The sequence below is a fragment of the Sciurus vulgaris genome, assembly GCF_902686455.1.
Source record: "Sciurus vulgaris genome assembly, chromosome: 18".
Taxonomy (NCBI): domain Eukaryota; kingdom Metazoa; phylum Chordata; class Mammalia; order Rodentia; family Sciuridae; genus Sciurus; species Sciurus vulgaris.
The window spans coordinates 3,909,111-3,924,917 of NC_136479.1; the positions used below are offsets into that span (position 1 = coordinate 3,909,111).

At 40.6% G+C, this 15,807-nt stretch overlaps 1 protein-coding gene across 1 annotated transcript in view; it reads left to right on the plus strand.

Annotated features, from left to right (window-relative positions):
• The window catches only part of UBN1 (ubinuclein 1), a 32,438-nt gene that overhangs the window by 1,028 nt on the left and 15,603 nt on the right, over nt 1-15,807 (plus strand). Inside the window, 6 exon segments of the mRNA XM_079121691.1 lie at nt 3,278-3,565; nt 6,868-6,954; nt 7,415-7,510; nt 7,858-7,992; nt 8,669-8,772; nt 9,481-9,919. Of these exon segments, the coding sequence (XP_078977817.1) occupies nt 3,317-3,565; nt 6,868-6,954; nt 7,415-7,510; nt 7,858-7,992; nt 8,669-8,772; nt 9,481-9,919 (1,110 nt within the window). The 5' untranslated portion in view covers nt 3,278-3,316.

The window sequence follows — 15,807 nt, forward strand, 5'->3', positions numbered from 1 at the left end:
AATTTGAACTTTTGAGGCATTGAGTAGAGGAATGATTTAATGAATCAATTTCACAATTGAACTGCATGCATTTTCATTCCTTTGCAAAGGACGTTGCAAAGGATATATTGTCTGATACCTGGAAGTTCTAGCCAATGCAATAAGACATGAAACAAAGATCAATGCAGTTTTTCAGAAGAAAGACAATTCTCATCTCTGTGGATGACAGGACTGCTATTTTGAAAAAAACAAAACAAAACACTAAATTCAGTAAAGGGACTAATTACAAAATTAGCATACACAAGTTAGTTTTTCTGTTTTATCAGTAACTGGTTTGAAAATACAATGGTTAAAAATGATATATTTACAATAACAAAATATATATACAGTTCCTGGGAATAACCTGAGATACAAAAGGGGCTAGCATTTTTTTCACATGCTCAATTGAAATATTTTAAGAGGAATGATTTTGTATATAGAGTACTAGGAATAATTTTCAACTCATTAAAGTTGAATATTTTAAAACAGCTATTTAAAAATTTTTTTTTTAGTTGTCGATGAACCTTTTTATTTATTTATATGTGATGCTGAGAATTGAACCCTGTGCCTTAGACATGCTAGGCAACTGAGCTACAACCCCAGCCTCAAATTTAGCTATTTTTAAGACTGTAAGTTCTACTTACAAATGTTGGTTTGTTTTACTGATAAATCTAAGAATGTTTATGTAAAAACAAAAATACTGATTTCTTAGTAAGGGTCAATTAAGGCTCCAGTTTAACATTAAATTCCCTTAAGCAATTAACTTTTTTACCAGGTTAATTAAATTACCTTAATTTTTTTTCCTTTTTTTTTTTTTTTTGTGGTACTGGGGCTTGAACCCAAGGGCACTGTACCTGTGAGGTATGTCCTTAGTCCTTTTTATTTTTTGAGACAGGGTCTTGCTAAGTTCCCTATGCTGGCCTTGAATTTGTCATCCTCTAGCCTTAGCCTCATGAGTTGCTGGAATTACAGTCATGTGCCCAGGTTCCCTTAAAAGTTATAAATAGCATTTAATATTTTTTATTCTTTCAAGTATTTCAAATTTCTAAAGAGATGAACTTGTAAATCTGATAGTATAATCTTTCCAAGAACTTAACATTTGTTAAGTCTAATAAACATGGAAACATAAGTCAGGTTCTTTAAAACAAGTAAATACTTTAGAAGTTAATTTTGTTAAACAGTTCAAATTAGGATTGTAAGTCTAATGTGTCCTTCTTTAATATATCTGACACTTGCCAGGTGCAATAGTGCATGACTGTAATCCCAGGGATTTAGGAGGCTGAGGCCAGGAGAGTTGCAAGTTTGGAACCTTAGCAAGATCCTCTCTCATAGAGTTGGGGATGTAGCTCAGTGGTAAAGCACTTCTGGGTTGGATCCCCAGTACTAGGGGGCAGGAAATTATCTATCTACCTACCTATCTGATTCTCTTAAATGTTTCAAATGACTTAGAACAAATGATAGCATTTATGATGATTATAAAACTTAACCCTAAATCTAACTTGTGTTAGTGTACTATAGGTTGATTTACTTCATCCTCTAGTTTTCTTCTTTCTTTTCTTTTTATTTTCTTTGCAGGGCTGGTGATCAAACCCAGGGCCTTGTGCATGCTAGGCAAGCACTATAACACTGAGCTACATTCCAGCCCCGTCCTCCAGTGTAGTCCTGCTTTTATACTGTCTTATGCTTGCACAGGTGCTTTTGCAACTAAGAGGAGCAGTTTTACCATCTAGGTGGATTAAAGTTGCAGTCTCTAAAACTTGAACTGAGATGAAGTTATATTTTTAAATTACCAGTTGTACAGGAACATTAGGATCTGTTTACCACCTGCAAGATGGCCTTTCTTTGTTTCATTTTTCTTTTTCTTTTTTTTTTTTTGTACTGGGGATCGAACCCAGGGGTGCTTAACCACTGAGCCATATCCCTAACCATTTTAATATTTTATTTTGAGACATGGTCTAAGTTGCTTAGGGCCTTAGTAAGTTGCCGAGGCTAGCTTTGAACTCATGATCCTTCTACCTCAGCCTCCTGAGCTGCTGGGGTTACAGGTGTGCACCCTGCCACCTGGGTAAGGATGGCCTTTCTTCATCCCATTGAATATCCTCTGATTCTCTTACAGTGGGACTGTGCCTGCTCTCTCAGTGGGAGACCCATAAGGTGGGATTTATTTTCACAGCCCAGTGCATTACACATATCCCAAGAGCTGTGAAGGTTTTTTTTTTTTTTTTGGCGGGGGTGGGGGGTGGGGGGGCTCTCTTTGAGCATCTTTGTACACATTAGTAAGTGGTCTGCACGCTGGCTAACCTGTTTCACTCCCAGTCACTTTGCTGCCTGATTAGGAGGATTTTAACTCTTATTTTTTAGATATTTTACTCCCTCTTGTGTTCTTAGATCACAACTTTATGGTTATAATGAAAAGATTGGATACTGGATATATACTAATAAATCTACATATATGTGGATATAAATGAATCTTCCTGAATTAATTCATACTTGTGGTTCATTTTACAATCAAAGTATAGTGAGCCTTCTGGGAAAACTTGCCAACATGATTCTAAAATTGATTTAAATAATAAACAGGCTGGGAAAGCCAAATGTTATTTTTAAAAGAAGAATAATAAAGATGAACTTTTATTTCAAGATATTAAAATATGCCACAAAATCTTTAAAAAAACTGTGTTATTGGTTTGGTTAAAAATGTTTTATGTACTAGATTAATATAACAGATGGCTTTCAGAATTAAACCTTAGATATCTGAGGCTTTACTCTGATATATTCCAAATCACTAAGGGGAAAAGAAGGTTATTTAGTGATTGATACTGGAGAGAAACCTTGTTAGAGCCCGTCATACCTTATAGCATTGTAAGTTCAACTTGGGTTAAGAGGTCACATGTGAAAAATGTGTCTATGAATGACCTTAACAGGGGAATTCTTATATAAGATCTGGTTGGAGAAGGGCATTCTAGGCATAAAAGAAATGGAAAGAGTTGTATGGGAAAAAAGCCTAGTTGTAACTGCATAACTCTGCAGTCTTTTGACTTGAATTATGGGATTTGGGCTGATTTTATATGGTTATGAAAAAAATTATATTTAGAATGAGTATTAAGCAGGAAAAAAAGCAATAAATGGCAACAGAATAAATTTAACAATGGATTTTATTTTTATAATGAAATTCTTTTAAACCTAAATCTGTATAACAGAACAGGAAGTGTTTGTTTTTATCATCTTGGTCTGACCTGGCTCTTCTTTTCCTTGTTAACAGAAGCCATGCAGTGACACCTGCTAAGACTTGTTGGTAGCCATGTCGGAACCCCACAGGGTCCAGTTCACCTCTCTCCCAGGTTCTCTGAATCCTGCCTTTTTGAAGAAGTCCCGGAAAGAGGAGGTTGGGGGAGCAGAACAGCATCAGGACTGTGAGCCGGCTGCAGCAGCTGTTCGAATTACACTTACCCTCTTTGAACCAGATCACAAACGTTGCCCAGAGTTCTTCTACCCAGAACTGGTGAAGAATATAAGAGGAAAGGTCAAAGGCCTTCAATCTGGAGATAAGGTACAGTCTAGTGTCCCAGAGTTGCTCTGCAGACCTAACATGCAGATGTCAGTATGTGCACATGGGCCTTCACAGCAGGGAAGTGAGGCTAGAGAGATGTGGACTGCCCCAAGGTCACATCAGTCATGCAAAGCAAGTGTAAGGTTAGCTAGTCTTGCCACTGGGCATGAAGGAAGAGAAATCATTTTCCTGATTTATGCTAGAGAAAAACATGGTACATCTAAGGCTAATTTGAATTATGGATAACTAATAAAAGAAACTACATTTTTTCCATGATGAGGTTGTAAATGTGACATGTAAATGAGACCAGTTCTTTGTTGTGTTGCTAGAATTCTGTGCTGGACATTTCCCTTTTCCAGGGGACTTCCCCTCTCTGTCTAGTGTAAGGACAAAGAAAAGACAGACTGCTCATCTCTTCTGAACACAGTAATATTCTGGATAGTTTCTTTCCTTGAATGGGTGGAATATATTTCTGTGCCTTCCCCCGCCACTTTATTTTTTGCCAGAATTGACTTGTAGCCTTCAGAGTGTTAAAAATCAGTTTGATTTCTTAAATATTTTTTAAACAATCTTTTTATTTTCCTGGCAAGTTAGTTTACTTTTTAGTATGGACCTTTTAAACAGGCATAGAAATGGAGAACAAAGGTTAAAAACACCCATGTGCCCATCACCCAGCTTCAGCTATTACCATGGTTTTGGCAATTCATTGATATTTGTAAACGTTTTAATTGAATCATGTACATAAGAACAGTGCACATGTGATAAATGCACAGCCTGATGAGCCTAACACTATAACACTGTACCTGGATCACAAGCTCTGACATTTACTAGAAATCCTCCTCTTGCCTTTGCAGTGCACCATCCTGTCCCTCAAGGGCAAACGCTAATAGCTAAGATCACTTTTGCTTGTTTTTTGTATTTTTATGTAGATGGAATCATAAAGTGTGAGTAGGAGCAAAGTGAAGAACATTTTTAAATTCCTACTGTATACTAGTGCACTGTGCTAGGTTCTGAGGAAAAGGTCCGTAGGGCCCTACACTTGCAGCATTTTGGTCTCTAAGTGGTTCTTGATAGAATGAGGATAAGGCCAGTGCCTAGCTCACAGGGTGTGTAAGAGTGTAATGAGATCATGTTGGTGAAGTTTCTAGCACAGTGCTATGTGCTCACTCAGTCTAATTCATGTTTGGACTGATTGGAGGAAGTATGTTTGGTTGGTAGCGTTACTCACTTTTTTTGTTTGTTTTGCTTAAAAATGTATTTCCTTGCTTGAGATCTTATTGGCTGAATAGAAACTAATGAATCTGTATCAAGAGTTAACCTGTTGTATAAGGGTCAGTGGGTAGGATGAGAAAAAATGACTTCAAATCTGTTCAGAATCAGTTTTCCAAAGTAGGAATAGTATCCTCTTCATTGAGAGAAATATCCAGTAGCAGGAGTTGTTAACATGTTTGTTTATGGGGTCAAACCAAATTGGTAGGTCAACTGAAATTAGAACTCCAGTCCTCTGACACTACTTTTTTGGTGGACTCCAAATGATTTTCTCCATTGCAGAAAGATGTGTGGAGCATACACAGAGAAATTTGGATCCAGTTTTAGGGAGTTTATTTCTGGACTAAAGGTTTAGAACTTTTGACTCATTATGGGTCTGCTCTGTAGTGTTAAAGTATAATATAACCTGGGCTGTGGGTATGTGTGGGTCAATGGTAAAGCAAGCACTTGGCTGTGTGTGTATCTGTGGGTCTCTTCTGGTTTGGTTCCCAGCACCACAAAAGAAAATGAGTGTATAATTTGACACATTTGTGTATGGATTTAGTATGTATTCCTTATAACATGAAGCACTCTGCTAGACACTGAGGCTTATACAAAAAGTTAGGGAAGATACTGTCCTAGCTTCAAAGAAACTTGCAATCTTGTAGATGTTTTAGAAGAATTTTACCAGCACAGGTAACAAGTTACAATGTGATGATTGTTTAAGTTGGCTGCAAACACAGGCCTGGAGGGCTTGGGCAGAGGAGGGCTCACATCCAGGATGCCATTTTGGACAGAGCTGGATCTTCATTATGCTTGGAAACAGTCATTCGAAGACTTGTTCACAAAGCATTAAGGAGCACACCTTGACACCATTGGTGTTCAATCAAGATTGGTGGGCTTTCTTAAAATTATTTTAGCTACCCAAGCTATATGTGATCATTGTAGAAAAATTCAATGATACAGATAATCACATTTTAATAGCCACCCATATGTGGTATGTACTGTAATATCTCATTATACATTCATAGTTGAAAGTCACTTAACAGATCATTTATTTTGTTTTTAGTATATTTTAGTTACAGATGGATGCAGTATCTTTATTTATTTGTATGTGGTGCTGAGGATCAAACCCAGTACCTCACACGTGCCAGGCAAGTGCTCTACCCCTAAGCCACAACCTCAGCCCCCTTAACAGATCATTTGTGAGGGGGTAGGTTTCAGTAGGCAGAGATGGGAGGGTGGAATAAGAGTTGTTTTCAGACAACATTAGTGTTTGAAAATCTTAGTGTTTTGGTTTATTCTGAAGTCTTAAAGCATATTTGATACAGGAGTCTTTTGTTAAAGTTAACATTATTTGCCCAAAACATGTAAGACTCACTCTGGAAAATTTATTTGATAAGAAAAATGCAAGAACAATCTTATAGAGTAAAAATAAACTGCATGAAAATATTTGGAGTGAGTATTGAGATTGGAGGACAAGAAGAGATGATGGACCCTTGAAGATAAGCTTCCAAGGACAGGAGAACTGGGTTTGACTTCGGTATCCCTAAGAGAAGTACATTTCTGATCACTTTTCTAAATGGGAAGGCAGACCAGTTCTCCAGAACTTGTGCTGTATTCTTGAGCCATTGACTACTTTGAACGTCTGGTGAAACCTATGGACCTCGTCTCAAAACACTTTCACATGCATAAAATAAACTATAGGGTTATAAAGAAAATCAGCCGTATTGCATACAGTTCTGTAGAGGTTGAGCATCCCCATCTGAAGGCCCTTTGCTGTATTTGAAGTCCCATAGTCTCTAGTGCTAGATGGGTGATCACAGGCACTTAGTCAGATTTTGTTGAATTACATGAGTGGAAGTTACACTTTTTTAAACAACTAAGGTAAACACTGATAAGATGGTAGCATGTATCCTACCTTGTATTTTCTGAAAAATAGTTGTTTTTGTTAATGTCTTTTATAGGTTTTGAGTAATCAGTGAAGGTTTCATGAATCAAACTGACAATTCTTTTTTGCAAATCTTACTTTTTGTAAAATGATCTCTTTGCAGAAGAAAGATCTCTCAGATCCTTTTAATGACGAAGAAAAGGAAAGGCATAAAGTGGAGGCTCTTGCACGGAAGTTTGAAGAAAAATATGTAAGATTTCTCTTTTGGGCAACCAGACATTCTCATTTGATAGAAATGGCATGTTCCTTTATATAACATAATCAACAATGATCTAGGATAAGTATAGAACTCAGAGAAAACAATGCAGTTATTAAACAGATGCACTAAGGAACAGAAATCTCACATGACAAGAGCTAGTATGTGAGCTAAATGGGCCAATGAACACTTCCTTAGAGGAAGTGTTTTGGCATGAAGCATAGAAGCCGTTTAGTTCATTCTTCTGTTTTAGACTATTTTATGCAGATACAAATTGTCCTGTTTTCAGAGGTCTTTGTAGAAGGAGGTTTGGGTACGGGGGGGGGGGGGCGGGGGGTGAAAAAGAGAGGCCCAGTGCTTTACCACTTTTAATCACCAGCTGATGAAGCTCAAAACAATGTTTCATTCTGTATGCTCATCAAAAAATGTGTGACCTACTGCTTTTAAATTTTAGGGTGGAAAGAAACGTAGAAAAGACCGAATACAGGACTTGATTGATATGGGGTATGGTTATGATGAATCTGATTCCTTCATCGATAACTCTGAGGCGGTGAGTTGTTAATGAAAATGCAATATCAGAACCTCCACATCTTAGCTCCTACACATCATGGCTGAGAAGCTGGGGGCACTGTGCTCTCAGTGAGAGGAACCAGCAGCACTCATGTGAGAGAAAGTAACCTCTTGCATCTGGGCCTTGGTGCCCTCATCTGAGAAAGATGACTACTCTGTCCATAACACTTTGTAGCTCCTCCATTTGTGATTGGTGGGAGGGAGAGGGTTCTTTTCCTATGTTGTCTGAAGTATGACAGAAGCACAGTTACATTTCTTAAGACCTACTTTACACCTTTGGGCCATAGAACCAGAACTTGGAGCTGACAGTATGTTTTCCCCTTTTAGTATGATGAGCTTGTTCCTGCTTCTTTGACCACAAAATATGGAGGATTTTACATTAACTCAGGAACTCTGCAATTTAGACAAGCATCCGAATCTGAGGATGATTTCATTAAAGAAAAGAAGAAAAAATCTCCAAAGGTTAGAACATGCTTGCTTTTGGATTTCAGAAATGTATTTTGACCTCACCATGTGAGATAAGTGGGTGACTCCAAAGTGTGCGACGGTTTGGGATGGCTCAGGAAGCTGGTGCAAAGACTGAACTGTGCCAAGGCGACGTGGAATTGGGGGCTCTGTCAGCCCTCAGTCATCGTGTGTGTCATGGATGCCCCGGCAGGCTCAGCAGAGTTGTGTGTTGAGGTGGTTTGGGGGTGGGGATGAGAGCAGTGCGGGTGTGGAGTGAGGCGGTGTGCACCACCCTTTGCTGACCCTCTTCTGTGGATGTGTAGAGGACTTCAGTTCCCAGGTGTCACCCACTGAAAACAAGCCATCCTTAGGCTGAGAATATTGTAGGATCTGTCTGCCACAGCCCGTTATGTAAAACAAGAGATAGGGCCCACCTGCAGCCCATTCCAAATGAGCAGAGTGTCAGGCTTCAGAGAGACCACTGTTGTCTCCCCTCTGGGCGTTTCCAGGACTCACTCTGGTGGGAATGCTGTGGGTTTGTGGTCCAGGGACTGCTCTGAGAGCTTTTTGTTCATGAAGTAAGAAAGACAGGTCTCAGGATGTGCCTGGGCGGAGCAAGGCCAGTGCCATGTAGTGCACTTGCTCCCTGAGTCAGGGAGCTGTGTAACTGTGCCTTGTCTTTAATTCTCAGAAGCGGAAGTTGAAGGAAGGTGGTGAGAAGATAAAGAAGAAGAAAAAAGATGACACTTATGACAAGGAGAAGAAATCGAAAAAGTCCAAGTTTTCCAAAGCCGGGTGAGAGGCAGCAGCTTTTTGCTAGGATAAAGTCTGACCCATGAGGGCAGGACACCCAGGAGCTGACTCACCTCCCCCACAGCTTCAGAAGAGGCAGCAGGGCCTGGCCCTCCTGTCCTCCTCTCACCTCCCACAGGGCTGTTCTGGGCATAGTCATAGATGCTCTCATCTTTTGTGTGTCAGATAGCCAGCGTTCCTAATGTTCCACTGTCAGTGTTGGCAGCTGTTTCTGTTAGTGTGTTACTGCTAATGTTCCTTGTTCTCTTGGGCACTTTTCTCTCTGCCCCAGTTCTTCTGTCTCTGCTGTTTTCTTTTGTCTTCTATGGTCATGCTTCCTTTTCCTCACTTGATCTCACCCCAGCTGCCTTCAAGTTGCTGCTGTTCTCTGCTGCTCCTGCTTTCTCCCTTTAAATACTTCTCTTGTGCCTCCCCTTTTTTTGCAAACTTTTATTTCAGCCTGGCAGTGGTTCTTAAAAACCCATTGGATTAGCATTACGTGACACTGTGTTGCTAACCTGTATTCACTCTCAAGCTTTGGTCCAGCAAGAGCGAGCTTCATATGCCAAGAGGAGGGAGGAATAATAACAGGGTGGACTGTGACTGAGGTTCTCCTGGAGACCATTGCCCTGGGACAGAGGTGAAGGCCTCTTGAGTTTCCCTGTGGAGGAGTCCTACAGCCTGAGTAATCATTTTCTTTCTTGCTTGCAGCTTCACAGCCCTCAATGCCAGTAAGGAGAAGAAGAAGAAGAAATACTCTGGGGCTTTAAGTGTTAAAGAGATGCTAAAGAAATTTCAGAAGGAGAAAGAGGCTCAGAAAAAGAGGGAGGAGGAGCATAAGCCTGTAGTGGTCTCATCGGTGGAAGCTCAGGGCCTGCGGGACTTGGAGGGTGCTTCTGACCCCTTGCTCTCGCTCTTTGGCTCCACTTCTGACAATGACTTGCTCCAGGCAGCCACTGCCATGGACTCGCTGACCGATTTGGACTTGGAGCAGCTGCTCAGTGAGTCTCCAGAAGGAAGCCCCTTTCAAGATATGGATGATGGAAGCGATTCCCTTGGGGTGGGATTGGACCAGGAATTCAGGCAGCCCTCTTCTCTCCCCGAAGGCCTGCCAGCACCCCTGGAGAAGCGCATTAAGGAACTGGCTCAGGTATGGTGACACAGTGTGGCCGGGCTTTCCTGGAAGCGGTCGGGCAGATTGGCGCTGGTTCTGCACAGCGTGAAGCTCGATGCCCAGAGAAACCCTTACTGAGTTGGCAGTGAAAGTGTGAGCTTTCTCCAACCTCCCCTAATCCTGAGTGGGGAAGAAGTGTCCGCTTTACCCGTCAGGGTTCATATTTAAGCCTTTCTTGGTTCTTTCTCTTCCAATTTATTTTCTTCCTGGAAGATTTTTCTCTTTTCATTTTCTGCCTGTTAGTTTCTTTCCCACATGGTATTTCCTTTTGTGCATAGACCAACACTGATGTTGGCATCAGGCAGCTGAGTGAGAGATTCATCTTATTTTCTTTTGAAAACACACTAAAGTTCGTAAACATGTAAATCGCACACAGAGCATATGCTCAGTTGTCACTGGGTTCTGGTTGCTCCCTTGTGTTGCTTATCGTCAGCGTTGGTAGTGATCACAGCCTCCATGGTGCTAAATAAAACAGAGCTTAACTCGAATGCTGTCCATGACCCTTTACAGCAGTGGCAAGCTTTAGCATGGAGCAGCTGTTGCTGCTGCTGTTCTCCATTGATTTGGAATTGATCCCTATGTGCTAAGAACTGTCAATTCAGTGATACTATGAACCAAGCATGGATCATTAGTTATGATGACATTACCTTTTAGTTAAAATAACATTTTACCTTAGGCATCGTGGTTTGTGCTGCAGCTCCAGTGGCATTTGTACTCAATAGCTGTAATTCTGAACTGGTGATTCTCATAGCATTTCTGAATCACTACTATATATTTATCATTTATGTTTCAGGGCAGGTGAAATGTCAACTGCTGCTACAGATGATTTTCTCACTTCCAGAAATATTTGAACATAGTATATAAAGCAAATAAAACATCTTATTGAAATCTCTAGTTCATCCTTGTTAGCTTGTATGCAGTATTGGGCATAAGTGTTCTATTTGAATGTAATGATTTAAATGAATTGTGCCATGTCAGGGATTCAGAGTGTATCTTAAATATGACTTTGAGATGGAAGGAGTTGAACCTGAACTTGGCATGTTTGAGTGTACTGTCCTGTATTTGCTCTCAGAATTCGTGTTAAAAAAATTACTTTGTTTTTTTCATTCCTCTGGTTTGTAATTAAATTGTTTTATAGTTTCTGAAAGTCTTGTTAAATAAGTAAGGACTATGTGATGGTAGCCAGTTGTTTTTTAGAGAAAAGTCAAAATAGAATTCTTGGGCAAGTCCTCATTCCCACCATAGGTTGTGTTTTGTGTGCCTACTTATTATTTCAATCTTTGGGGAAAACGGAGTGCATCAAGTGAAACAAAAGGCCATAGCCTGAAACAGCGTGGGGCTGTGTTGCAAGAAAGTACTTTGGTGGATTCCCTGTCTGGCCAGCCTCCCTCCTGAGTGATTGCCCTTGGCCATGACAGACAGGGGTTCAGGGTCCCGTAGGCAAGGTTGGCCTGGTCCTGGAGGTGGTAACCAGAGAGTTTGATATTCTGGTTTGAAAATACAGTGCTCAAGGGTGAAGTTGATACTTTAGTCTTCACCTGGCATTAAGAAATTTGGAAAATGGGTGGAAAGTATGTGGGAATTATCCATTACCCCACCAGTTGAAAAACAGTTTCACTTTGCATATTCCTTTCTAGCTTCTGTATATGTTTTTATGCAGTTGTGATTATAGTTGTGAATAATTGTTTCATGATTTTTTTCACTTAATAAATATTATTATAAAGCCATCATTATTTTTAATGGTCGCATTAAAAACAAGGCTTATTTTAGAAAGTTAATGCTACTCCAGCAGGACGCCTGCCCTTGGGGCACCTGGAACCCCCCATGTGTACATGAATGCTTAGGACTGTAGGCCCTATTGAGAATTTACTGGGAAAGGTAGTCTTCCCAGGGAAATAAGGCATTTGTACACAAAAATCGCATACAGTTCCAAAAGTTGCATGTGGATATTTGGATCCTTAATAAGGAGCCCTGTCCTGGATTTTGAAATGGACATTGAATTTTAAATTAATTTTAAATTAAATTTGATGTATATAACTATCATTAGTAGTGTTATGTGTTTCTCACTTTCTTTTTCACTCTTATTTTTATTTTTTTCCCTTGATTATTCTTATAAAAGATTGGTTAGATTTAAAATCTCCACCCTAGGTAATAATGTATGCATTTCTGTTGTCCTTTTAAGAAGGACCCCAAAACTTTGGTTTAACGCGATTCATTTCTCCTGATTGTGGATGCCTGGGTAGTTTCTCCTCTGATCCTGCTTGGGCTCACTCTTTTTTTTTTTTTAAACCCCTTTGATACTGGGGATTGAACTTAGGGTGCTTTATAACTGAGCTACATCCCCAGTCCTTTTTATTTTTCATTTTGAGATAGGGATCTCACTGACTTGTGAGGGTCTCACTAAATTGCTAAGTCTAGCCTTGAACTCACAATCTTCCTCACTCAGCTTCTCAAATTGTTGGGATTACAGGCACGAGCCACCATGTCTGGCACGCTTGGGCTCATTCTTGCAGCTGCATTCAGCTGGCAGATTAACTGGGTGCTGGCTGAACCTCCCTCTCCTTTGGGCCTTTCATCCTGGACTTCTTCAGGGCATGGTGGTCTTGGTTGTAGCAGCGTCTTGTGAAAGTAGAATTCTCAAGGCCCTAAGGTTTGACTTTTAGAGGTTGTATGTCACACTGCTTCTGCCACACTCTTGGTCAAAATGAATCATAAGAGCAGCCAAGGTTCAAGGCTTGGGAAGCCTAGGGCCTGCTCTCTGGGGTGCATTTCTCCATGGGAGCAGTCTGTGGTCCTGTTTTGCAGTCTACCACAGTGCATAACAGATTCTACTCTGATATGTAATGATCCCTTAGAGAAAAACACTCTCTTTATAGAAAACAAAAAATAGATTAACTTTCTAAGCGTACAACTTAAACCTTAAACAAATTTTGAAAACTTAGGTGTGTTAAAGGGGTACACATGGTTGATGTCCATGTTATTATGTTCACTGTTTTCTCACGTTAGTCCCTTTCTCTTTTCCTACATATTTGTACATTTTGGGGGACCCAGGGAATCTAGTGATTTGATGGTCTTGCCCTGTCTTAACATGTGTTGATTACAAATGTCTTTTGTATTATTGTTTGGAACATACAGAGTGCTGAGAAAGCTCAGCTTTAACAGCCCTTCAGGTTATTGTCTTGATGTAGTTTGGCAGCTACTCAGCCTGGTTCATACGGATGACCCAGGCTTGCTTTGGTCCTCTTCAGTTAGGTACGAAGTGGGGAATGACACTAAGAACAGCAAAGAAACAGGCCCTGAGCACCTCCACCTCTGCCCTCCTATTGAGTTACAATTCTTGCATCCCCAGAAGTCCAGGGAGAGAGGGACCTAAAGAATAAGATAGGAAAAAAACTTGGTTGATTTTTTTTTTTTTTTCCCCTAAGCAGTGGGATTGAATCCAGGGGTGCTCTACCACTGACTAATTCCATTCTCTTTATTATTTATTTTTAAAAATTTTTTGGGGGGGATACCAGGGATTGAACTCAGGGGTATTTGACCACTGAACCACATCTCCAGCCCTATTTTGTATTTTATTTAGAGACAACTTTTGCTGAGGCTTACTTTGGACTTGTGATCCTCCTGCCTCAGCCTCCTGAGCTGCTGGTATTACAGGTGTGCACCACCACTCCTGGCTCCCCCTTTTAATTTTATTTTTTTATTTTGAGGCAGAGTCTTACTCAAGTTGCTGAGGCTGGCTTCTAACTTGTAATCCTACTGCCTCAGTCTCCCAGATCACTGGGATTACAGGCATGCACCACTGTGCCCAGATTTATTTGATTTTTAAAAAGAACGGCCTGGGCTAGGGATGTAGCTCAGTAGGTGAGCACTTGCCTAGTGTGTGTGAGACCCTGGGTTGGATTCCCAGCACTACCAAAATAATTAATATTAGATTTTATTCTATTCAGCAAAAATAGATATGGTATATAAGATTTTGAGTTTGGTGCTAAAAGGTTACAAGTTCCTTTTCTTATAATAAATAAAAGAGCTCATTAAAAGGAATTTGGAGACCAAGCATAGTGACATGTATTTGTAGCCCAGCTAATTTGGGAGGGTGATTCAGGAAGATTGCTTGAGGCCAGGAGTTCAGGACCAGCCTGGGAACCTAGCAAGATAACAAGACCCCTTCTCTTTAAAAAAGAATACAAACTTGGAACTGTTCTAAGTCAGCATGGCCAAGGTGTGCTTTAACCTCATTTCCTAGTTAATTTAGGATTGATTAATTTATACAATATCTCAGGGGCAAGGAACCACACTTATTTCTGAAAGATTATCAGATAGCTATCCAGTTGCTTTTAATCAAATTTATTTAAAAATGCAGCATTTGACTAATTAACTTCAGTATGAAACCAGACCTTCTGAGTCTATGCAATTCAAGACACTTCAGAAGGAAAATCTTCTTAAAGACTATGTAGGCAGAAAACTTCTGACGTATTAGAGAAAAGGTGGATTGATATTGAAAGAGAAACTTTATTTAGAAGCTTAGACTGTTGATGGGTCTGCCAACAGTGGGGCATTTTGAAATACATGTTGAAGGAATTAGATTGAATTAATTGAACATCTGGATCTTAGAACAAGCAGTGTAAGTTGAATCAAAAGAATGCCTTAGTTTTATTTTCTCTCAAACTAACGTCACAATTGCAGTACCTTAAAAGTTCCAAGGTGAAATTCTGAATGCTGAAAGGGTAAGAAATTGCACTTGGATGGTTTTAAAGCCCTACCTTTCTTTCTTCCATCATCCATCCATCCATGTCACACCTTTCATCCAAGGTCTCTGGGCTATCCTCCAACCAAGGCATCTTTAGAAGCCCTAGTTTTGGTTAGACAGCATTAGGCTCTTCTTCTTGTTTGCCTTCTGCAGTGGTATCTCTTCATTCCTTTGTTCATCCATACGTCCACTCCCCGACATATACTAAGTGTCTGTTATGTGATACGTGGCTGTGGGAAATTCATGGGCCGGTGGGAGTCGGTTCTTGTCCTCCATGAGCATGTTATGTAAGTGGGTGATACACATGTAGACAGTGAGCCACAGCACAGAGCAGTATGGAACAGTCTGCCTTTTTTTTTTTTTTTTAGATGACTAACAAGATGACCAGGTGGACAGCCAGACTTAAAGAGTGAAAAAAGAAACTCTGTGAGGGTACATAGAACTGGGACTGGAGGCTACAGCCTTGGTTACCCTGTGGGGAAGGTGGCCTTGTCATAAGGCAGGGCAGAGCTGAGGATGGGTGAACCACTAACGGGTGGGATCCTCCTTAGAGTGTGGTAGGCGATGGGAGGTGAAGTAAATCGCTGGGCCAGATCCTGGAGTACCCGTGTGAAGGAGTGGGGTTTGAGTCTAGGCTTGGGCAAAGCCACCTGAGAAAGGAATGGGAGGATTCAAGAAGGTGGGAGTGCAGATGTTAGAAGTGGGGAATCAGGAGAATGAGCGCAAGCTGGTGGCAGGTCTGGTTTTAGGTAAACTGAGTTTGCATACCAGATGGTCACCTCTTCACAGGAGTAATTGGAAATGATGTAGAAGGAATTGAAAATCCTGGCCTAGAGCTTAGGAGAGAGGGTTCAGGAGTTTAGAGGTTTAGATTTGAGGGACCTGCATGTATATGTGCTATTTTGAAGCCATGAGGAAAGAAGTGATGGGAAGAAGTGAGTTCTAGATAGAAACTTGTGGGTCCTTCCACAGGAAAGAATTTGTGGAGCACACAGATGGAACAGCCAGAGGCTGGAAGGGCCCAGCTGGTGTAATTAGAGGAAGGTGGAAGGCTTGGTCAGGATTTATCCCTTCCTCTAGACAGTCACCTTGTCACCTGTTTGTCTTTATTACACAT